General features: G+C 39.5%; 1 protein-coding gene across 2 annotated transcripts in view; it reads left to right on the forward strand.

Annotated features, from left to right (window-relative positions):
- nphp4 (nephronophthisis 4) overlaps positions 1 to 25,027 on the forward strand; it is a 143,783-nt gene that overhangs the window by 47,058 nt on the left and 71,698 nt on the right. For both annotated transcript variants that reach the window (XM_088403771.1, XM_088403778.1), the window contains exons 8-11: positions 854 to 989; positions 20,333 to 20,542; positions 21,205 to 21,325; positions 22,979 to 23,031. In XM_088403771.1, the coding sequence (XP_088259897.1) occupies positions 854 to 989; positions 20,333 to 20,542; positions 21,205 to 21,325; positions 22,979 to 23,031 (520 nt within the window). The remainder of the gene's footprint in view (positions 1 to 853; positions 990 to 20,332; positions 20,543 to 21,204; positions 21,326 to 22,978; positions 23,032 to 25,027) is intronic.

Genomic DNA, 25,027 nt, shown 5'->3' on the forward strand with positions numbered 1-25,027 from the left:
GTCATTTTGAAATAATGTCAAATTTTGAATTTAATAAAGTGATAGAAATTAAAACCTGGTTTTCCAGCTGATTAATCAACAGAATAACTGACATATAAATCAGTTATTGATATAACCATGAGGTGTAACCCAATTGTAGACTAATATGTTAGACCGAGTTGAGGGTTTTTTGCGCACGTATCGCTTTTTTCGAATTTTTAGCTTCGTTCAAGGCCTCATAGAGACAAAAATAAAGAACACTGAATCGAATGTTAATATCCGCCCGCTAGAAGGTGTGCCCAAAACCTTTCACACGAATTATAGATTTCTTAAAGACAAAGGGCTGAGGAAGCAATGGAAAAAAAATAAATACCAGCTGTCACACGGGAAGCTTTTTGCGCTACCAGTGATTGCTATTATTTGTAGCAAATCACTGAGTATAAAAACGTTCCATCAAAGTCAGTCAATCGTTTATGTCGTATTTATCAGGAAACACGTTCGTCTCATTTACCGTACACTACAGGATCTCATTATAATCGAGTATAAACAGATTCGATATATCTCAACACAAACACTGATCGTTAGCTGTATTCACTCAAGTTTACATGAGATAATTATACATATCAGTCCAACGCGACGAACGCTTCAAGATGCATTTTTCGACACGTGCTACTTACATCCTAGAGCGACATATAGCGCGAAAAACACTAATCGAACAATTATACTTTGCTGTCTAACAAAATTGTCTTGATAAACTGACATTTTACATGGCCAATTTCCGATTGCGTTTGGCTATCTCATGCGCGAACACTCGTTTTTGTTTCATTGGCACCCCTCATTTTTTGCACGCGTGTATGTGTGGTTATCTCATCAGCTCGGCGGCATCTTCGGCCCCACAGACGCTAGGCCTTCGCAGCAACTTGGAGCTCAGGCTGATCAATCACCAAGCCATAGCGATTGTCTTCCAGCTGGAGTACGTCTTCTCTGCTCCCATTGGTCGAGAGACAATGGTAGGAGGGATATGATTATATGTTTTACACACATTTAATGATAAGAAATCTGAAAGTAAGATGAGCAAAAACTTGACAGGTTCCATAAGTCATTCATTTACATTTTTATGTAGTTTGGCCAGTTAGTAGATTTTCATTAATCTATTAAAGGAGCATCATAGAGGTTTCAAACTAAGAGCTGTTCTGAAGCTTCTCCATTCATCAAATAAAACTCTGGGGCAAAACCGTTTTTGATTTCCATGGCCGCCATCAGGTATAGGGCTGAAAACTTTTCAAAATAAAACGAGTTCCCTATCGCTGTCACTTGAGTGCAAATCAAAAGTAACAATAAAAAGTGTGTATATGTCAAAAGGCCACAATTAATAAAGTCAAATGGAAGCTCTATATGCGTTATCTAACCTCTTAATTCACTCAGATGGAGATAGAACTTTTACATGATCCTCTCCGTTTCAGTAACATTCCCATGTGTGAACAAGGATGGACTTGGACTTTGGTTCAGTCTGCTCGCTTCTTTCATCAAGAATAATGCTGTAACAACCTCAGCCAACACGAGCTGCTATAACAGGCACTGTCTGCTAACAACCAACTGACCTATGCCCTCTAGCTCGTCCCGTTATGGCTGACATAAAAATGCTCATCCGTGCGTCAAAATTCTGCTTATGTGATTAATGGATCACACCCATACTTTTGCCTTATATTTGGTGAATCAGGCTACATATTTTAGTATAAGGGTGACCACAATTTTTTCACATTGGAAGCTTCTTTTAAAATTATTGAAAAAAAAAAAATCTGCATACTATACCGATGAAAAACATATCTATAGCTATTGAGTGTTTTACATTCTTACTACGATACAACTCTACATTTTTATGTCAGTAGGCTAATCTGATGAGATGTACATAATGGAAGTAGCAGGCAGGCAGCTGCTGTTAACCATCCTCAAGCACCCTTCTAAATGACAATCATGTTGGAACACTATTTTGACTTAATAATCTTCATGTGGGAAAAGGCTGACTCATATGAAAAACGGCACGAAATGATATGTCAAGAACGGCGCACATTTCCTCATGTTTAACGCTTGTCTCATCTGAGTCTTGGACTTGAGATGAATGTCATTGTCGGCTTGTATGTATTGTTAAAATCTCATTCTTCGCTACAGAGATATTGATATGAAACGGTGTCGCAAATTTTAATGCCGGCAAACATCATCGGTATCTTCGAGAAAAGGGGAGCGCTTGATTGGCATTTCTTTAAAACTCTTTTGTGTTTCTTTTCTTTTGATTTACTCTTTTGAGTTATTTTCTTTCACATCACTCTCACAATATTTTGCCAAGGGATGACGCACTCCTCCTCGTGGTGTGATAATTAAGTAGTGGTGAACTTTGACACATTATCACCGTCCGGGTGAAGTTTCAGCTCCCTGGTGTCTTCTTTCAATGCTTTCCCTTTGATTTGGAAAGTTTTAGATGTAAAGATCAAAAGCTTGGAAAAAATACCGCACAGCGCCTAAACACAAAGGATAATAAATCTGTTTTCATGAAAGACTACAGAAATCTGAGAATAGTTATTGCTGAGATGCTCGTTAGCATAACTATGTTAGCAGGAATATTTTCCCTTAATATTTGTAACGAATATTTATTGGAGGACCCACAATCAACGGGGCAGACAACCCCATAGTTGGTGGCCAAGAAGCTGTAGGACTTCCAAATCGAGACTGACAAACTGGTTGAAGCTAACAAGCTTGATATCGTAGTGGTGGATAAATATTGAAAGGCGCCAACTGTGATAGCAACATCAGGAAAAAGGAAGAAGAAAAGCTGAGAAATACCAAGAGCTGAAGGAAGAACTAGAGAAAATGAAAAGACAACAGTGGTAGCGCTAGTGACAATTAGTGTCTCGGTATGTCAAATGCCAATCTTCAGTATTCATCTGAAAAGAGATTGGTCTTCTATGCTTGTTTAGATGAGTTTTTAACTCTGGTTCCCAACGGTCATACGGTCAAACTTTGCCAATAAATTCATTCCATTTTCAAGCATTTGAAGAAACACATGGTGCCATTTTGAACGTCTCTTTTCACGGTATATAGCCTCCGAGTGTTCTTGTTTTCATGTTTTTTGTTCAGATATAATCGCGTCTAGATGAATGGCCCAAATAGGGTCGAAACTGATAACAAAGGGTTAAAGATACTATCCCAACGCATTTGACTTCAACACTGTCACCTTCTTTGGCCTGGAAATTTGATGAGGTTACAGTTTCGGTGTTTTTGTCGCGTAAATCATTTCTGTCTAGTGTGGCTGTGAAGTGTTTGCGCTGCTGTGTGCATGCGTTGTTTGCTAATGCTAATACGTCAGTCTGTTGACTGATCAGAGCAAGATAAGTGCTCAATCTTCGGGAGATGACAAGAGTGACGCCTGAAATCTTATTCACGTTCAGGTTGAGTTTTGCCGAAAAAGCTGGCATGGCATCAACTGACTGCAAAAAGCATCATGTGTCACTCAGGAACCTTGAGAGGTCTGATGGGACACTCACCATGTTCCTGTGTTGTGACTAAGCTGTCACATACAGTCGGTGACCCCCCCCCCCCCCCCCACACACACACACACACACACACACACAATTATTATTTTTTTTGCTGTAATAGGTACTGTGCTGCGGTGTGCCTTCAGGGCGAACAATAGCATTTCACACTGAAACCCTTTTATATTTTGGCACTGGACCAGGTCTGAGTTTTACAACTACCACTTTCAAATACCAATCAAGGCCTTGCGTAAATGTGTTTTTTAAACCTGAACATTTGATTCAATCTTTGCATTCCTGTCGTGTTCTTATAAATGATACAATAAACTGAAATTCACGAAGGGTTTATATTTTGAGACTTTTCAAGGCAAAATCCATTCGTTTTCAGAATGGTTTTAAGTATTGGCTCCTACACCTGCAACAGCTACGACTCGTGAAATAAATAAACAAAGAATTATCTAAATATTTTTTATCGATAATATTTACAACGTATGAACAATATAGGCCAAAAGTTAGAATACGCCTTTTCATTCAATGTGTTTTTTTTTGTTTCATTTGCATCACTAGTTACATTGTAGATTCTCACTGAAGGCATCAAATTATATATGAACACATGCAGTTATGGAATTAAAAAAAGGGGAGATAATTGTAAAATTTTTCATATTTCTGATTACTGTTTTGCATACACTTGGCTTTCTCTCGCTTAGTTTCAAGAGCTGGTTACCTGAAATACTTTGTACTTCATAAGTAAGGGCTAATTAGGGGAATTTCTTGTTTTATCAACGGGATTGGGACCAGCAGTTATTTAACTTTAATATTATGACTAAATTATTTTTCATGTAAAATCAATACAACATTTTTTCACTTGCTGTCAACTGAAAAAGACACCACCTGTGTTCAAGGCAAATCATGGCTCACCTGTTGATCATGTGACATGCATGCAACTGAAACGTGATTGGTTGCTAACTGAACCTTCAATATGTGATGTCATTTTTGATTCACAGCAAGTGAAAAAATCCATCTGTCTCATCCATTTTTTAGAGCCGCTTACTCAAACAAGGGTCACAAGCTTGCTGGTGCCTATCCCAGCTGACACCTTGAAGTGGTTGCCAGCCAATCACGGTGCACACAGAGAGGACCAATCATTCACGCTCCCACTCACACCTAAGGACAATTTAGTATGTCCAATACACCTGCTTTGCATGTTTCTGGAGTGTGGGAGGAAGCCAGAGTGCCTGGAGAGAACCCACACAGGCATGGGGAGAACATGCAAACTCCACACAGGAAGGCCAGAGTGAGGTGGATGGATTCGAACTCGGGTCCCTTAACAAACAGACAAAACGTGTTTTTAAAAGAAGTTATGCTGTATTGTATATAATGCAGTTATTAAATTAACTCATTCAATGCCACAGACGTAATTTTACGATTTTACGAGTCCAGTCTATTTTCAAATTTTCAGTGAAACTAATTTTATTTGTTGCTTATCCCTAAGAGAAAAATAACCCAAATCATGAAATGCAGCATTTAAGTGGCAGTTTTATTTATAAAGGGAGAAATTATTATATATCATCGGCTGCCTAGTTACTGAGTAGATAAAATTCCTTGTATGCTTAATGATGTAACTGGAGATGATCACAATTAGTCGGTCAATGTTGAAGTTGTAAACACCAATTTCTCCCTTTGTTTCATGCTTACATTTTGGTTCTTGGATTTCCTTTTGTGCATTCAAAAAGCTCTCTCTCTCACTACAAAAAATACAAACATGTTTTATGAAAGGATAAGATGTGCTCCTCGCACCTACTTTTAAAATTTGGTCCTTCATGTCTGAGTGAATGTTTTTCTAGCGTTCTGAAGCTTCTGTCCGATCGCCTTGTCTTCTCAAGCTCGTGTTGTTGCTTATCAATCATTTGACGCAACAGAGTCACACCGCACGTGTCCCTTAGTCAAGAGAATGACGCTTATTACTGTCTGACTCGCTCATGATGACACACATTAGCTCATCACTAATGAAACCGTGGATCAATGATAAACGGCGACAGGAGGTACTCCTGGCCTGTGCCGTTTTGTCGTTTTGCCAAGAAACAATTTGCCAAGAGGTGAGGGGGTGGCTGTAGTCATCCAAAATTGTGACACGGGGAATGAATGACTGCCGGTCGGTGGAAATTGCAGCTAAGACTTAATGGAAATTGATCTGTTGCGCAGGTCCAATTCCATTTGTTTCACGGAACATTTTAGCATACTTAATTGCGATGTAAGTGGAAGAGGTAAAACAGTTAAGATACTGCCGTAGTGATCGTTTATGTTGGATGAGTAACATCTTTTTCGGTTGCATTGCGGCCAACTCGTTTGAAAAAAAATTGGTTTCAAATGAAGACGAATAGCAGTTTTGGTATTTTTGCAAACATTATGAATTTGATAAAGTTGGAGGGCCAAATCTCTTGTCTTTTGGGACTTTTAAGCAATGCGATTGTGAAAGAGTATAGAAAAATGGGTAAACTACGGCCTGGGGGCCACACGTGGACCATTAAGTTTTTTAACTGTGCTTTAAAATAGTAACTGTCAAGCAATAAAAAATACGTTTTTTTTGTTGATTTAATTTTCGGTAGTCGTAAGAGTCATTTCAAGAGTTGTTTCTATCCATGGGACTTTACTGTTGTATTGTTTTTGTTAATTTTCTATTGAAATATTCCACGTTTTTTTTCCTTTGATGTGGATTACCAAAACACTCCATCCATCTACTCCTGGTTCAACCCTTTTGTCAAATTTTAGTCCCATTTGTGGCCCTCGAGTTATAAGTTTGCTGATTGTTTTAAGAGTCATTTGAACAAATAGTTAAATACACAGGACTTCAGTAACACTTTTGTCATGTTTTTGTTCATTTTCTATAAAATTATCCCTCATTTTTTTCTCTTATGAGGTAGTTTATCAAAACACCGCATCCGTCTGCTCCTGGTCTGGCCCTTTTGTCGAATTTTTATACCCTTTGTGGCCCTTGAGTCAAAAGGTTTGCCCAACCCTGTTATAGAACCAAAAACCCCGATAAAGTGCTAAATGCTAGAGGTACTCGGAAACTGATCAATTAAAGCTAAAACGGAGTCTTCCTGTTTAGGATTCTTACAGATTTTATCATTTTTTTTTCTCATATTGCAAGTTTTTTTTTTTTTTTTACCTTTATTTTAAAAGTCCACTTTGTTGTATTCTGTCTTGTGTGAATGATACTTCTAAGCAAAATGTAAATTGACAGCTCTCCCAAGCTTTTTTTCTGACACCAAACTTGCGTGACTGAAATAGAATGTTGATAGCTTGTTATGCATGATAAAAAAATTTTGTTTTTGTTTTTCATTTGAGCAAAATCCATTTATGAGTGTCTCTGTCATGCACATCATATCCTGCATTCACCCTTAACCCTAACCGGACTTGAGGAGTAGCACATTTGATTACTGTGCGTCTAAGAAAGTCCAAGCATTATTTTGAGACCTTTTCAACTCGTCTTTACTGTGCCCTTTTCCTGAGCTCTTATTTGCTTCTATAAAGATAGAGAATGGGACTTGGAGCAACGTCTCTGTCATTTGTTTGCGACAGAAGGTAGCGTTAAAACACAAAGAAAACCGCCTCATCGCTAAGCAGAATACAGGAGATTTTTTTTTTTCAAGATTTTTTTTTTTTTCCACTGCTGAACAGCAAAAAGGTCGTCCTCCGTTATTTCAGTCTGGTTTGATTATAAATGACAAATTTCAAGTCAGCTGTTAAAGTGGCAACAGAACATCATTTTCATATAACTGAGAGTGATTTGTGCAATGAATCAGTGTCAGAAAACCGGAGGACGTGTTGCTGCAGACATTAGGCTTCAAGGCAAGTATAAAATAGATCGGCTTTTTTTATTTTTTTTACCGTGGGCCATGAAATGATGTTGAAACATGAAGAGAAATGGAAAGTCAAGGAGATTCAGGGAAAATCACATCAAATAATCAAGAAACTTTTTGCACAAAAAGAAATACAATCTTGGTAGCACCGTGTCGGATTGGTTAGCATGTTTACCTCATATTGCAGCGTTCATGGATTCATTTCTGGCTTTGACCTTTCTATGTGGAGTTTGCATGTTTTCTTTGTGCCTTTGTGGGGTTTCTTTGGATATTACAGTTTCCTTCCACATTCCATTAAGATGCAGGGTAGTTATATTGTACACTCAAAACTGTACTTTGTGTATTTTTGGGGGTGATTGGTCGTGTGTCTTTGTGTGCCTTGTGATTGGCCGACAACCAGCTCAGGGTGTACCCTGCCTACAGCTAGAAGAAAGCTGGGATAGGCTCCAGCATCGCCGCTACCCTTGTGAGTATAAGCAACGAAGATAATAATTGAATGAATGAATGAATGAATTGATGGTGGAAGGAAGGAAGGAAGGTAGGGAGGGAGGAATAAATGAATGAATGAATTAATTCAAACACTGGTGTCAAGTGGAATCTTTGTATTTCCTATATCTGCACTTTTCAGGAGAACCCCAAAAATGGCTGGTTTTGTCGAACCACGATCGTTGCATTTAGAAAGAGAGCAAGCGATTCATTCATTCGTTCATTCATTCATTCATTTTCTATAGCTGCTAGTCCTTGTTTGGTTCATGCGACCTACAACATTAATAAGCAACAAAGCAGAAAGAAGACAAGTTTTGTTTTTTCTCGAGGAGAGCGGACAGGAACCTTCACCTTCTAAAAGCGACTTCCAATCTGGTTACAAATTCTTTCCGCTCCTCATTTATTCATTTGGGTTAGTACTCGGTACAAAAGTCATTGCTGCCCTAAAGGGTTGGGGGAGACATTTGTAATCAATCGGTTTATGGTCGTGAGGAATGCAGTTTTGCGTCCATGCCGTTATCTTTTTCCTCAGGAACATCAAGCGTGACCGTTGGGGGACAGTCCTCACTAGGGTCACTGGCTTGCTGGTGCCTATCCCAGCTTTCTTCAGGCAGTCGGCGGAGGATACTCTAAAATGTCCATCCAACCATTTCAGGGAAACCTTCAGTTCTATCCATCCATTTTCTAAATGCCTGTTCAAGGTCACGGGTAGCGAGAACCTGTCCCAGGTGATTTGAGGCAAAAGGCAGACCACAACCTGTACTGGTCAAAACTGGCAACAATTTCCATTGAGAAATATTTTCGTTAAACGCATAAAATCCCTAAAGCTATCTTTGCCCCGGTTTTATCCCCAACGCAAATAGCTAAGATCGATTGTTTGATGGACACGGGTGGATGTGGAGGCGGATACAGAAACATGGCTAGCGGCTGAGTTTATTAAAGGTGTACAGCTTCTCCTCTGGGACACATACACTGTTGTTTGGATTTTAATTGGTTTGGCGACAGATACATATTGTGGAAGTTGTGGTGCGTTCTTGTCACTTTTCTAAAATATGTGCAGTTCTCCGTGTAAGCACTTGTGTGTTTGTGTGCAGTTTTTTGGGGGGGCTCTGTTGGTCTTAATGATGTTTGATGAGTGAAAAGCTCCCACAATAACATGCTCATTAACTCATAAAATCCATCAATCAATGATTTTTAAGAGTGCAGAGACTCAATCCCATGTATTTCTAAAAATTTTTACCACTAAGGTAATCGATAATTTACTAAAATGTTCAAGTAAGGTAATTAAGAGGCATCGATGGAGAGGAGATGACACACTTGACTAATGCTTACCTAATATAAGCCAATTGAGCACTGTAATGATAACTATGACCATTGGATGGCAGTGTTTCCACACTTCTAACGCAGGTATTACCTACATGTAATTCAAAGTAAGGAATGGAAATCGATCTTTCATTTGATACCACGCATTTTTACATAGACGTAGCGCACAATATTCTGTCCGCCTCTAGAGCTTCCCTTTTTCAAGAACGCTTGACACTTTTCAGAGTAAAGATCTTTTAAGTAATCATATACATTTTGGTATACTTCAAATCGATTCCGAATCCAGGAAATGAGAACCCCGATTCTTTTGTGAATATATATTTTTTGCACAACCCTACATTATCCTTAGGCACCAAAACAAAGACAGCATATTTTATGAATGCAACTGCAATCAAGCCGGAAGTGAAACACAGTCCTTTTTTGTGTTTTCTTCAAGTGGCAGTTCGCACTGTCATTTCTGTCACCCGTTATTGTTTTTCTACCAGCTCCATAGTGCCTCCGGAGTGCCTGTTGCATTTATTGTAGGTCATTTGTCTTCACCTTTACCGAGTTTTGCCCTACGTTATGCCTAATTCGAGTGAGTCATTCTAGCAATTGTGCAAAAGGGATGGACCGAGTCTGTGTTTTAGCTTACACAATGAGCACCGGGGTCCCATTCGGTGTGGAAATGCCATTATGGCTGCAATTTATGGAGACTGGAGTGAGGTTCTGCAAGTTTAAACATGATACAAAGAGCGGGGAAATTAATGAGCAAATAAACAACTAGTTAGTTAAGCACTTAGAAAACGAGAGGAAAGTAGCACCGAGAGGCCTTATGTGTTATTTTGCCTGAAAACTGCACGGGGGATAGCAGATTGACAATTAACAGCGAAAAGTGATTTCTCGCCAGATGTTCAAGCCTCAGATGGCTTCAAAACGCCACTAGCCACTCTGTGCAACTGCCGTTATCATTCAAGTCGGGATTTAAGCTCCTCCAGAGAGCGAGCGTGACCTCAGTGTGAGGTGACCATCCGCAAAGCAGCCATTCCATGTGCAAACATTATCTCCGCTGTCTGTCTAGCTTCTAGGGGGATGCGGCCGTCTGGAGAAAGATGGCACCGCTGGCAGACTGTGACAGGGTACGACTCACTCTGGGCCTATCGTGAGGGGAGATTGATGTACTCCTCGGCGGAGGCAGAGCTGACATTCATTTTAATTAGGCAAGCGAAATATTGTCTCCGCGGCATATATATATAACATCCCTTGCCTTGGAACTCAACTTTTCCTCTTGATGTATACGGTAGAAAAAAAATAGCGCCTTGAGGTAGGATTGACCGTCGAGGAACGAGCAGCAAATCAACTAAATATAACGCTTCCGAATCCGGATGGCATTATCGTGTTTAAGATGTTTGATTAACATTTAATTAACATTTACGTGGCATTTCAAATCAGAGGCAAACAAAATATAGCAGGTTTCTTTGAATATGAGGTCAACAACGGTGGGAGGGGTGCGGGGCGGACGCGGTGGGGTATGCCGTCAAGAAAACCCGGACCGGCGATTATCCAACAGTGTACGTTAACTCATTCAGTGACAGACAAATTTTTACTTCTTTTTTTTACCGACTGATTATTTGATTGAACATATAAACACATCACTTGATTTAAAAACAAAATTAGAAAGAAAGGAAAATGATCATCGATGGATATCAAAGTCGAGTGGTTTACATGTCACAAGGAGTTAGGACAAAGTACAAACTCTTATATACTGTAATGCTATCTCAGTTTTTTTTTTTTTGTTTTTTACTTTAGTTTAGGTTCATGTCGTATTAATAATAATCTTTTGAGCGCAACTTTTAGATGGGCATGGCTCAGTGGTGGAGTGGTTGTCTCCCAACAAAAAGATTGTGGGTTCGATCCCCTGACCGTTTTGATCATAGGTGTCGAACTCCAGTCCTCGAGGGCCGTCATCCTGCATGTTTTCCGGTTTTCTTTCCCCACCACACCTGATTCAAATGATTAGCTCATTATCAAGCTCTGCAGGAGCTTCAAAATGATCCCAATCATTTGAATCAGGTGTTTTTGAGGGAAAAGGTTTGAAAACATGTAGGATATCGGCCCTCGAGGACTGGAGTTCGACACCTGTGGTTTTGACCATGCTTGCTCCAGGGACTGCAAATAAAAATGATCCTCTTGGCAAATTCTGGTGCATTTACAGAAATGTTCATAAAGATTGAATCGTACATCTTAGATGTAAGAAAGACAAATAAATCAAGCGATACACCTATTGAATATGTACAGACATTCCTTATTATCTTGATTTAGTGTTTTATTTTGGCGTTTTATTTTTTTGTAATGACATTTGTTGTACATTGGTCTAGAGCACGGGTAGGAAACTCCGGTTCCTTGAGAACCATATCCTGCCTGTTTTTGATCTGTCTCACATTCAACACACCTGATTGAAATGATCAAGATCGTTATCAGGCTTCCACAGGGCTTGGTGACGTGCTGATTGTTTGAACCAGGTGTGAAAGGCGAGGGAGACATGGAAGATAGGTAGGATATGGCTCTTGAGGAACCGGAGTTACCTACCCCTGGTCTCAAGCTTTGCTGTGACTCATAAATAGTCCCGCCTTAAGAAAAAACAAACATAACACAAGGTATTAAAAATAGAAATAAAAGGTACTTTGATCTGTAGACGACTGATTTGAATAATGTATTTGCCATCATCATTCTAACTGATGATTGCAGATGGGGGTCATTATTTATATTCTGCTTTTTCATTTCTTGTCATATTCCAAGAAGATCCAAAACCCTGTCAAAGACGTGCGTATTCAAACGAAAGCATGAAACGCGCCTTACAAGTTTGTCTCCTTGAAACCATGATGGAAGGCAAGGAAGGTCTCATTTCCCCAGCCCGGTATAGCCTGCTGGGTTCCTATGGACTACTCATGCAGATGGATGAAAATGTGAATGGTTTAGTGCTCTTAAGTTAATGATCTCAGCGCGCGTTGGCTCCTTCCCTCCAGGGCTCCTCATTGTGGAGAGTATGAGTACAGTTGGAGGAGCTCAGGGTTGGCGCCTGCTGCAGGCTTCTGGGCTGAAATAATGACTTGAAGAACCCAACAGACATGCCGTAATAGTAATAACTGTCAGGCCTCGTCTCCCATCAGTGCTCACATCCCCCTAATTTAGGATTAATTCACGCTGCGCTCTCGGAAAACCTTGGTTGCATCTTGTCTTAGCGTTTTCTCCAATACAAAGTCCTGGCTTTAGCTCTGCTCACTGCAAACTTTTCTGCTTTTATAAAACAAAAGATGCAACGACCAGCAGCATTCTTGAATAGTTTTGATAACGAACTTTAGCGGTGTCACTTTCTTGTTCAGGAACAAGTCAGGAACATGTGATGAATGTCTCAAATGTCTCCCCAGCCGCGTTCCGGAACCGCTGTAGGCAACGCAGGATTTCTGATGGAAATGAAGACTTCTTTGACCCAGGTGTCATGATTGGAGAAAGATTTTATTCCAGCATCATACTGGCTCTTTGTTCAAGATTCTGAAGTAGTTTTTGATAGCTGGTCTCCTCCTTCCTTCCCGCTTCTACTCAAACTACACCGCCGTAGTCTTTCTGGCAGACTTGCTCGTGTCAAATGTTCAATGTCCACCCCTCAGGGTCACCAGAGGTTAGAAGGTCATTCCCCAATCAGGATGTCTCAGGGATGTTTGTGTTCTACTGAAATGAAAGCAAGGACTCAGAAGACAATAGTCTTAGCACAGATAATTAAAGAAAATTAGTAAAAGATGAATTATTTCATCCTAAAATGCACCACAAGGGCAATGGGGAATTTTTGACTTTTTATAACTTCACCCCTCTTCCTCCCATTTTCGGCCATAATTGAGTTTCAGTCGTGTAGGACTCACAATTCACAGTCGGTCACCTTTCAATGATTTTTGCTCTATTTTTCCCTTTGTCCTTTACATCCCCCTTTAGTTCGATGACTTGACTCCACTTGACAGACATGAGATCTTTATTTCCAGCTCACTATGTGTTGAAACAGTTTTTATTCATCTCAAAATGCCAAAAACCTTGTATTGAAAACCTTTTCTCGCAAATGTTTTGCCTCTTGGAGCAATTATGGGTGCAGTGACATTGCTGGTTATTGTTTTCACTGCAACTTTATGAGAAATGTTGGTGCTTCCCTGTTTTTGCCGTCGGCTGTTCTATTCCATTCCTGTTCCATTCCTCCGCAAGTGCACTGTTACAAGATTCTGCTTTTTTTTTTTCCTGATTAAAATGAATGACTGTTAAAAAAAAAAAGCCAACATCTCTAAAACATCTCTACTCCACACGCACACACACATATATATATATATATATATATATATATATATATATATATATATATATATATATAAAGTACAGTGGGCCAAACCTATGTTAAATAGCTAATGCGTTTAGAACCCCAAGTAAAAACATCAAAATTGTACATACATAATAAAAATTGGTATAGTAATTTAGTGACGTGTTGCATGGAGGCATTGACGGCAAAGAAAATAAGTGCACTTACCTAAACACACCTGCAGATGGAGACAAAACAACACAAATACAGCCCACCCCCTGGGGTCATGACAGTTGTTTTTGTCGCAAAGCCGGAAAAATACCTTTAATATATTAGTATGTTGATGATTTCTGGGCAACATAAAGATGAACCTGGTCGAAAGTATTTAACTCAAAATAACAACTTCTATCATTCTTGATTATTCTGCCACAGAACAAAACAAAGCAAACAATATAAACATACAACGCAGCTGAACCACAAAGGTTCATCGGATGCCATTGCAGAGAGATGATCTAAAAACATGGTCTGGTGTAGGAAATGATCAAAATAAATGAACCTGTTCCAGAGTTGCATGGAATGCTCGCAACCATCCAAAGCACAGGTGTGGAACTCCAGTCCTCGAGGGCCGGTATCCTACATGTTTTCAAACCCTTTCCCTCAAAAACACCTGGTTCAAATGATTGGGATCATTTCGAAGCTCCTGCAGAGCTTGCTAATGAGCTAATTATTTGAATCGGGTGTGTTAGGGAAAGAAAACCGGAAAACACACAGGATGCCGGCCCTCGAGGACTGGAGTTCCACACCTATGATCCAAAGCATTTGCTTCAACCTGCACCATATATGAAGACTCGCTGTCCGTTCTGCTCACTCATCCACGTAGCTAACGGCTGTCAACTCTATCATCTCCGTCCATCACAACACTCGGATACTCCATCTCACGGCCAACAAAGCAGCTTGCAGTCAACCTAAGGCTATAGCCAGCGGCTAACATTGCGTAATGTTGCCAAAACACTTGCAGGTTTCCATCACCAATATTCTCAAAATGTTGTTTACTCCCTAGCTGATTTACTAAGAATGTGAGTCAGAATACAAAAGGTGACTAGATGTCCAATTTCACCACTACCTTCCCATCAACATTTCTCTTACCTTTCCTGATGAAACCCTTTGTACCTACCCAGGCTTGGAGCAACTTGCCTATGCTCCTTAAAGGGCTACATCATAGCGGACGCCCTCCTACAACATATTGGTAGCTCAAAAAGCCATTAAGCACCACCTCCACTCGCAAAACTTCTCATTGTCATCCTGCAGCTTTTGCGTGTGAGTAAACGTCGACTGTGCGAATGGATTACATGCCTGCGTGTGAATTTTACCCCGTTTTTGAATAAAACTCTTATCCTTGTTTGTTTACTGAAACCACAACTAAAGCGTCCCTGTGAAATTCCTTTAATCCTGTTGTTTCCATACCCCAAGCTCTCTGAGGTTTATGCAGTTCATATGTAGATCGCATCATTCCCAAGTACAAAAAATAAAAGCATTGGAATGGATAGCGGATTCGTGCCGCTACCAGCTTTTCTTCTCAAAGGGAAAATCTTTTTTTTTTTTCTCATTGTCTTTTCCTTTCCGTGTGGCTACACTCCTTTTGAAAGATCTTTTCACTTGATCATGAATAAGTTATTCCCTGCTTGATCTCAGTCATGGATGTACATGTAATGCATGTTTAAAAGCGATATAGCATCGGTGGAACATGTTAAGATTAGCCGCCCCTTTCCCCCTCCATATTCTCACTTACGTTCTTAGTGCAAGTGTTAAACATAAAGCTATTCTCTCGTCATTCTGACGATCGGGATACTGAACGTGTGCGATAAGTGTAGGACAGATAAAAGCTCTCTCTCCAAGGCTGTAGGCATCCATGTGGAAAAGGGCCCCCGATTGGTGCTTTGTCTCTCTCATTCTCTTAGAGCTCAGCCAGCATTCCTGCCCCCGAATCACTCCTACACAACGCCGTATTCATTGAATAATACAAGTAGAATATTTGCCGATGTGCTAGACGGCCGCATCGCTCTTGCTTTCTTTTCTGTGGTTGAAGCATACGTGATATAATCGGGCTCTTTCAGATTTTTACCTGTTTGCCCATGTGTCGTAAACCTGGATAATTAAAATAAAATAATAAAAGGCTGGGAATACGTGGTTTCGCATCACTGTTTGCAATGAAAATTTTGGACTTTACACCCTATTTAATTACCATATTTTCCGCACTATAAGGTGCACCTAAAAGCCATATTTTTTTTTTTTGAAAAGCAGATGGTGCGCCTTATTATCAGGTGCGCCTTATATATGGATAAATATTGAGATTTGGATTCGTAGATGGGGAATAAATTGATAAAATAAGCTTTACCTGTTTCTTTTGTGTGTTTATAGTTTAACAAGGTTGCTCATATTGACATTGAGTTATTATGCTATTGAGAGTTTCGAATTTTTATTTGAGTTATTATTGCTGTTACTTTGAGTATTACTATATTGTGATTGAAAAAGTTTTAAAATATGTCATTAAGTGAGGGTGCGCCTTATAATCTGGTGCGCCTTATTATCAGGTGCGCCTTATATATGGATAAATATTGAGATTTGGATTCGTAGATGGGGAATAAATTGATAAAGTAAGCTTTACCTGTTTCTTTTGTGTGTTTACAGTTGAACAAGGTTACTCATATTGACATTGAGTTATTATGCTATTGAGAGTTTCGCCTTATTATTTGAGTTATTATTGCTATTACTTTGAGTATTACTATATTGTGATTGAAAAAGTTTTAAAATATGTCATTAAGTGAGGGTGCGCCTTATAATCCGGTGCGCCTTATATATGGAAAATACGGTACATGGAATCACAAAACTGAGAAGGAAGTGCCCGCCAAGGCTCCCAAATGGGTTTTGAGCGACAGTTAGTTTGCGTTCAAGTGCCATGTTTTTTTCGTTAACACGTGATCCATACTGGACAATCACCACATCGCAAATGGTTTGTGGATTGCTCCGTGAAAAAAAAATCTGTAGCCTGTCTGTTTGATTGAAATGACACATTCGCTGTCAGAGGAGTAGTCATGTGAAGCGACCATATAAGTCGCATCTTCAGGAAGATTTTGGTAACTAGGGGTGAAACAAGTCCTTAATTCATGCGGGTACTTAAAAAAAAGACACTTTTTTCTTCAATTTTCTGTTCTTGGGTTCGTCTTTATTTAATGCGCACCGATAAAAACAACAGCATCATGTAACACACCACCAAAGCAGTATGTAGGCAAATAAATAAATAAATAAATAAATAAACACACTAGATAATACATGGACAATGCAACAGCCGTATCTGTTTTTTTTTTTTATTTAGAGGTTTTTCCTCAGAACCGTTGTGTTGTGTTTCGATTAGCTTGACTTTTTGTTGTGACTTCTTTATCCCAAATTTTTGCCATCACATTGCATAGCCACTAGCATCAATGCACCATCATTAAAGAATCAAATTCATCAGTTACGAAGTCGTATGATCCAGCACAAATATCTGCCAGCTGCTAAGGTTATCATAAGACATACGGTGCATTCAAATGCAGTTGAACACACACACACATATATATATATATATATATATATATATATATATATATATATATATATATATATATATATGTGTGTGTGTAATGTTTCTTACAATGTGTTGCATTAATTCTCAAGCAAGTCACTGATAAACAGAATTCACTTGTCATTCAGTCAGTATTGCCTGTATGTGCTTTGAAGGCTGCTGTATAGTTCTGTTCTTCTAATTCAGTTGTGCTTTTGCTACTTGAGGGTCAAATTATAGTCTGAAGCGGACAACCTCTCCATAGGAATTGAATATTGATTGGCAATTCACTGCTACTTAATTTGTGTGAAAACCTGCAGAGTCTCATCAGATGTAAACAACCAGACAGAATAACAGCTTAGAAATCATTGTGATGGTTCTCTAGCCTTGAAATAAAGAGAATAGCTTCTGTGTAGTTTCCATGGAGACCCTTGGAGCTTCTACGCAATGGCCTATAATAACTGTCAACCACCTTAAACATCTTCCTTTTATATGAGCCTGTTCACTTTTTGGTACCCACAAAAAAGCATCTTGCTGGCTTTGTAAATCATCCCTTGACTCGCTCACCTGTTTTTTTCCTCTGCATTGTAGCATTAAAGTTCTGCCTGCTCGTATGGTCGGACTTTACTGTCATAAGCTTGCCTCTTAGTCAGTGTTCATGCAGTCATTAGGTGGCCTTTAAATGTATAAATTTATGCACAGAAATAGTGATTTTCGTTTTTTTTACCTGGATGCTGTCATTTTATTTAAATTTTTATTTAACCACTTGTAATCAACTGTACATTTTCCCATAAATACTCAAGATTAATCGCATTTTTTCAACTATTTTTATCTGAAGCTTGTAACAGATATTCACTTCAATAAAATCTTGGAATGAACTTAAAATAATGACCAAAAATAGTAGTCTCAAAAATTGTTGATCCATTAATTCAGGGGTGTCAAACATATTTTTATCGTAGGCCAAATTTTAGTGATAGTTTCTCTCACAGGGAGTATGAAGTTAAATAAATTTTAAGTATGTTGTCACACACTAACATAGTATTTATATCAGAGGCAAAAACTGTTCAAAAGATAATTGGGAATACAAAAAAAAGCTTGTTTGTTGAAGACAACTTTGTTTGTCATATTAGCGAGAAAGTTGATGTCAACTCAGCATTTTGCGGGCCAAATAAACTGATGTGACGGGCCAGATCTGGCCCCCACGCCTTGAGTTTAACACCTGTCACCAAATGACTTTTTTTTTTTTTTTTTAATATGACTGAAGGTTAATATTATTGTTTTCATGTGAGAAAAACAGCCTCGAGGGAATTTAAGGTATTGAGTGAAGCGTTATGAGTTTCACTGAACAATGGGCAGAATCAGAATCCTTGTGTACTCTGTGCCTTGTGTACTACCTGTGATTGATTAAACTTGTATGAAGCTGACCAGCTTATTAATCGATTCAGCAAAAGCCTAGAGTCCCCTGTGGAGGATTAAAGTTATACAACCCCTTTTGTTTCCTTTTCTTCTTCTTCTTTTTTTTTTTTTTTTACTTTACCAAGGATTTCTTTATATATAGGTGCAAAGGGACAGACTGTAAATCATATTCATCCACAGCGAAGCCTTCCTTAAGTCAATATGTGACCTAGATTTTAGGTTCCTTACACAAAAGGGAAAGAAATGACTGTTTTGTAAAGATCTCTGCTCCTCTTATAAAGCCTAACTGGACAATGATGTTTTATTGCTAACGCCACACAGCCTTCGCTACACTACTGGCGAATGAGGGAATTAATAGAATTGCGGCAGTGAAGCAATCGATTTTTTGCACTCAAGGTTAGGGGCTAAAGGTGAACTGTTAAATCATCGAAATTGTGCATACATGTCGGCGATTGCGTGCGCAGCGTTGTGCCGCACTAACCAGATTTACTGCCATTCTTAAATTCACCTTTTGCCTTTTGCATTTGAATGTGGGATGTACGTAGTTGCATACTGCAAATGACAGAAACGCATGCAAACACAAGGAACGCAACTTGAACATTTTATGGCGTAAATGTTGAAGATGCATTATTGTCAATTTTATTTTTTATGTTAGTACGACTAGCATAAAATAAACGCCACTCATGTGTCCTTGTTGGAATGAAACACTCAGAATTGTGCTCATTAACAAAACTTTTCGACAGTTGAGGACACTTGCCAAGTTTAATTCTGAGGGTTACTCGCAAATTCAACAACAATTAGTGACAGTTGAGATCATGTAAGCATTTTTTTATAAAACCGTGTTTATAAAACTGAAAATCAGTAAGCACAACATACCTCGCTGTCCCACATTGGGAACGTGGAGCCAGAAAGCTTACTCGATATATTCTTGACGCCATTTCCCATGATTCTTTGATGCAGAAATAGGAAGTAGATATAGTTATGGTAAAATGTGTATTTGAACTATTTCTATGACTTTTTAAGTGATTTATCATATGAAATGGGACACATAACATAAAATGTGGACAAAATCCATCGAACTCCATCGGGACCTCGGACACGAGGCTAAAAAACGAGACTTATGGTCACCCTACGCTAAATCGACGTTTACACTATGTCGCTATGAGTTATTTTGGCCAATATTTTTTCAGTTTTTAATTGATGCTGAGTTCCAAAGGGTCAAAAGAATGATCTCTCATGAGGTCATGGTCTGTCAGTTGTCTAATTTTGGTCATGTGACATTTGCAAATGAGCTATGATTGGGTGAGCAACCGTGATGTCAATTGGGGACGCATGCTTCACTTGTAGAGTGGTCGTCAACCGACCTAGAAGCTGTGGCTTGGATCCCTGGCCATTTTTTTTTTTTTTTCGAACAAAATACTGAAACCATGTGCTCCTGATGCCGCCGTTATCAGATGATTGAGTAGTCAATTTTATACCCTTAGTGTAGTGATGGAAAAATGAAGCCTCATGAACCACTTGTAATTTTTTTCAGTCCTCTAGATGGTGCTCTGTGTTAAAACGAAACAACCATTTTAATGGGATCACCTTAAATTTCCACTACATCTATAAACCGAGAGTGCCATCTGGAGGAAAAAAAAAATAGCATAAGTGGTTCATGAGGCTCCGTTCGCCCATCGCTATATATGAGCACATAAATCAGAACGACTACAAACCAGGAAAATGTCCGCCCCATGATTGTCTGCAGGTGTAGCTAATGTAGTGCCGCGTGAGCTTATTGATTCGGGTGTCAGTGATTTCTTTGTTCCTGTGTCTTTTCACGCAGCTGTCTGCCACGTCAACATCCCGGGCAGCCTTCCTGCAGTGCCTCCGTTGGGCCATGCTGTGCCCATTCCAGCAGCAGAGAGACTGGAAGGCGGAAGAGACACAGCTGCTTCTGCAAGGGGGTTCGAAGCCAAACCCGCTAGGAATCATGGTCTACAACTCAGCCATAACTCAGAGCGCCGCCCCTCCCTCAACTACAAGCACACTTCAGGTAACACATTATCCTAAAGACACGCTGAAAAAAGATTCCAGAAAACAATTACATTTTCTTCTTGTGTCATTTTCTTATGCCGCGATGGACCGACCAATCAGAGCATAGCATAGAACATAAGTCCAACATTTATTTGATACCATGATGGGCCACTGGGCACCTGTACTTGTGGCACATGTATCCAAAGAGAGTGAAGTGACCAGAGCGTTTTGATTTTTTTTTTTTTATGAAGCCAACTAAATGGAGCTTCTGAATAAAGCATTAATTCATCATTTAATATTAATCCATCAAAGATGTACAGATACACCTCGAATGCACCTGTAGAACTTGTGACCATTTTTAAAAATACATGTACATGTCTGCCTCATAGTGCGAGGATTGTTCTGGTTTGCTCTACCCTTTTTCTGTAGAGTTTGCATGTTCTCCCCATGCCTATTTTGTTTCCAGTTTTTTTTCCACAACCTAAAAACATGCTGAAAAGTCCTTCAGTGTGTATTTGTATTTACTTTTTTTTATGAATCGCTTCAGCTTTTTCTTATATTTTAACTGTTTATTTATTAAATTCTTCCATTGTTTGTCTGTGTGCGGATGGATGTAAATATGTTTTGCTGTATTATTGCAGTTTTTTTCTCATATTATGGAATTGTTTCTCACGTTGACAGGACATGATCAAATTTCGTCTGTCCCCCACTTCGGACAAAACCACATCCAGTCCAAAGACTCTTAGAACCAAGATGGAAGATGCATCACGTCAGGGGCGATCATCCTCATCGCCCACTCAAAGTAAATGCTTTAAATAAGTTTTTTTTTCTATTCATAACTTGCTATTATTCCTTTGCTTTATGACGAATGGCTAAAATAAAGCTGTGCAGCAACTCTCAAGTTGGCATGCCATGTAAAATATCATCCACAATTCAGCGCCACGACCGAAGCCCAAGGGAACCGCAGTCAAAGTGTGAACACTTCGGCTGAACTGGAAGCTGTCTAGCTCCCTCGTGCATCTCAGAAAGGTCAACTCGCAACTGTAGGAAAATCTCACCCTAACACAACTTGAAATTTGGATACCAGTTTTGAATGAAACCCTATTTGTTGAATCTGTCAATACTAAAGTCTTGTATTTTCCCAACATAACTGGGGTGAGCAATTAATTTTCCTCTGGCGCCGTGTGAAAACTAGAACAGTTGCCGAGGGCCACGCCGACACGCAAACCTCGATCATGTGCCATTCATTTGATGGATTAAAATGTATTGTCTCCAAAACGTCTGCTACTTGTGTGAAAAAAAGAGGCCCAAAGTAGGCTATACCTTTTAAGCGGTCATTAGAATTACATACAGCATCTTCATATAAACAATCACGCCCGCTAGCCAGGGAAATGGCGAAATGTGAACATCGCCAAACCAAACTGTGTGCCGACGAGAGGTAATGCAAGAGCAGGTTTGTGACAGAGAGCCAGCGTCGCTCTGTGTGCATGTTGTCTGAACAGATGGGAGCTACAGCGAGACACCCCAGGCAGACCAAGCAATTTCCAAAAGATCATTCGAGCTCCAGCGCAGAGCGCGACAAAGAGTAGGAGGAAGGACAAAGAGATGCTGGGAAACCTTTCGTACCCGAATTACCATGGCGACCAACCAAATACCTCTGCGAGAATCATTGCTGGATTTTAAACTCGCAATGACAACTAAATCTAACTCTTACGGGGTGGATACATTTGCAGTTAGATTTCATAGCATCGGCTTGTTTTACAGTCTTTTTCAATCATTGCATCATGTTGATTTTATTAAAAAAATGAAGACAATCAATTACACATTTCACATTTTATGCAAAACTAAAGCAGATTAACATTTTTAAGTGCATCTTTTATGCAAACCACAACTTATTAGCAAACTACTCGAAATGTAGTGTTTTTGGCAATTGATCATTCTAGTTTCTTTTATTTATTCAAGTCACTACAGGCTGCCACGCTTTCTATATTCAGTAGAAGACCAACAAAGCTTCATGAAGCACTTGTGATATTTTTTGACTCACTTCCATGGCACTCTTGGTTCACAGAAGCAGGAAAATTGAATACATTACCACTGCGCTAGTGTTTATTTTTAAACCAAGAGCGCAATCTAGAGGAGAAAAACAATAACACAGGTGCTTCATAAAGCTTCATTTTCCCACCACTAGCCATGACCTCAAACATATCATTTTGTGGAAAAATAAGTACGTCATTTTATACAGTATTTACATCAAACTGGGTAGCTGTCACTCAAGGGAGTTTTTCATCTGTCGAATCCGCCATTATAATTTCAAATTGGAGGAGAAGCCCGTTAGCTCAGGATGCAGGACATGACCTCTTGTGGAGGTAAAGATTTGAGTTCAAGTGATAGATTGAATTTTCCGTGGTCAATGATTACTTTATGATTCAATGTCTTTGTGTCCATATGTTTGCAGGTCAAGATGATGTCCAAGATGTTTTATCTCCAGAATCACCAGAGGGCCCTAAGGTAAGAGGTCCAATCCATCCATCCATTTTCTAGACTCTTTATCCTCACAAGGATTTCAGGCTTGCTGGTGCCTATCCCAGCTGGCTTCGGGCAATAGGTGGGGGACAAACAACCGTTCACAGACCCAATTACACCTAAGGACAATTTAGTGTGTCCAATACACCTGCCACGCATGTGTTTGGAGTGTGGGAGGAAACCAAAGAGCCCAGAGAGAACATGCAAATTCCACACAGGAAAGCCAGAGCAAGGTGGATTTGAACACGCGTCACTGAACTGTGAGGCAAATGTCTTACAGACCCGGGGAAAAACAGGAATTAAACTCACAGAGACTACATTCACTGCAAAAACTAAAATGAAAAAAGAAACTAAATACACTGTAAACTGACGAGACAACAAAGAACACCTGGGCAAGATACAAAATAACATCAATGACCCGACAAAAACTGAAAGGAAACAGGAAACTAAATACACTCAAAACTGTCGAGACAACAAAAAACACCTGGGCAAGACACAATTGGTGCAGAGAGTTGATTGGCAGACACAAGGGAAGCAGATTGACGAAGATAGATGGACGCAATCAAACTAAAAAGACACCGACACAAGGGGAACGGAAAAATGAACTTAAAAACATGAACAAAACCCCACCAATAAACCCAGAACGTGAAAAGACAAAAAAACAACAACAACACAAGTTCATAACAGAAAAGAAGACGAAAACACATAGAAAAACTTAAACACAACAAATATCACCTAGAACAAGGATCACCAACCTTTTTGAAAATTAGAGCTGCTACTTTGGTACCGAGAATACGAAGCGCTACCAGTTTATGTGAAGACCCCGATCATGTTATTGACTTCTCACAATAATTAAACGGCTGTAGTAAATATTCAAATCAAGTGTAATATGTAATGTGCATGTCATATGTGCAAAATCATTAGTAAAATTTCTAGAAAATCACAATGTTCAAACTATTGTTAGGACAATATTTGCCGGCTACTCATGCGATACTCGGGGTGACCCAGTGACCCCTGACCTAGAGCATAACACCCCTTTTTTTTTTAGCTTTGGCCCCCGGACATGCACAGTGCGACGTTCTAAAAATAGCTCTTTTGCCCAATTGTCAACATTCCCTTTGCACTGCATTGTGTTTCACATGGATTTTTTTTAATCCAACATCAAACTTTTATGTGAATATCTACAGCAAATTACCGTTTTCCTCCCCAGGTTTGTTTTTAAATTTGAGCATATTTCTTCCACATTTTTAAATGTTATTTCAGGGTTGTGTCTCCCAGAGAGTAGAGTTCTGGCGTACATTTTCACTGTATAACCCGAGAAGGTGTCAGGTGTTTTATGAGCCGACTAACGACTGAAATGCATACGTCTTTGTGTATGGCTCCGCCATTTATATGAAAGAGCGAGTAAACAGGGATGTGAAGCTCAAGTCATTATCGCTGAAGCTGCTCTGAGTGCACACCATAAATCTATTTGGCTATGTATTCATCTATCATTTTAATGGCGCTCCAAGTCTTTGCATGGAGAGATGAAACGGGAATCAATGTGTGAAGCCACGCCATTGCTTTTGGCACCCTAAAATTCATCTTGACTAGTTGTGCAGCAGTATTCACAAATGCTCTCTTTGTTTCCCCCATCCCTCTGCTTTCAGAGATACGGCTATAAAAATAGGCGCAAAGCGTTTCGACCAACTAAACCCGTTGCCGTTTCCTGTTGGACAACTTTCTCTTTCCTTGTCAACACGGCTGTCAAGGGCTGATTAATCAATGGCATCCTTTTCTGGGATAGCGTGCGTAAACAAGGCTTTCTTTCGCACTCCGATGGCAGTCATTGTTTGATCTGACAACTTTTTCTTGCTTGCATACATTATTGATTTTCGGCCCTCTGTTTGCTGCTGCGCGGAATGCTAATTACGCTGTGGTATTTATAGCCGATGTTTGGGTGAGCCATTGACTTTGTCCGTGTTGATGATGATATCTTACA

The sequence above is a fragment of the Hippichthys cyanospilos genome, chromosome 2, assembly GCF_059441005.1.
Source record: "Hippichthys cyanospilos isolate Australia breed blue-spotted pipefish chromosome 2, RoL_Hcya_1.0, whole genome shotgun sequence".
Lineage (NCBI taxonomy): Eukaryota > Metazoa > Chordata > Actinopteri > Syngnathiformes > Syngnathidae > Hippichthys > Hippichthys cyanospilos.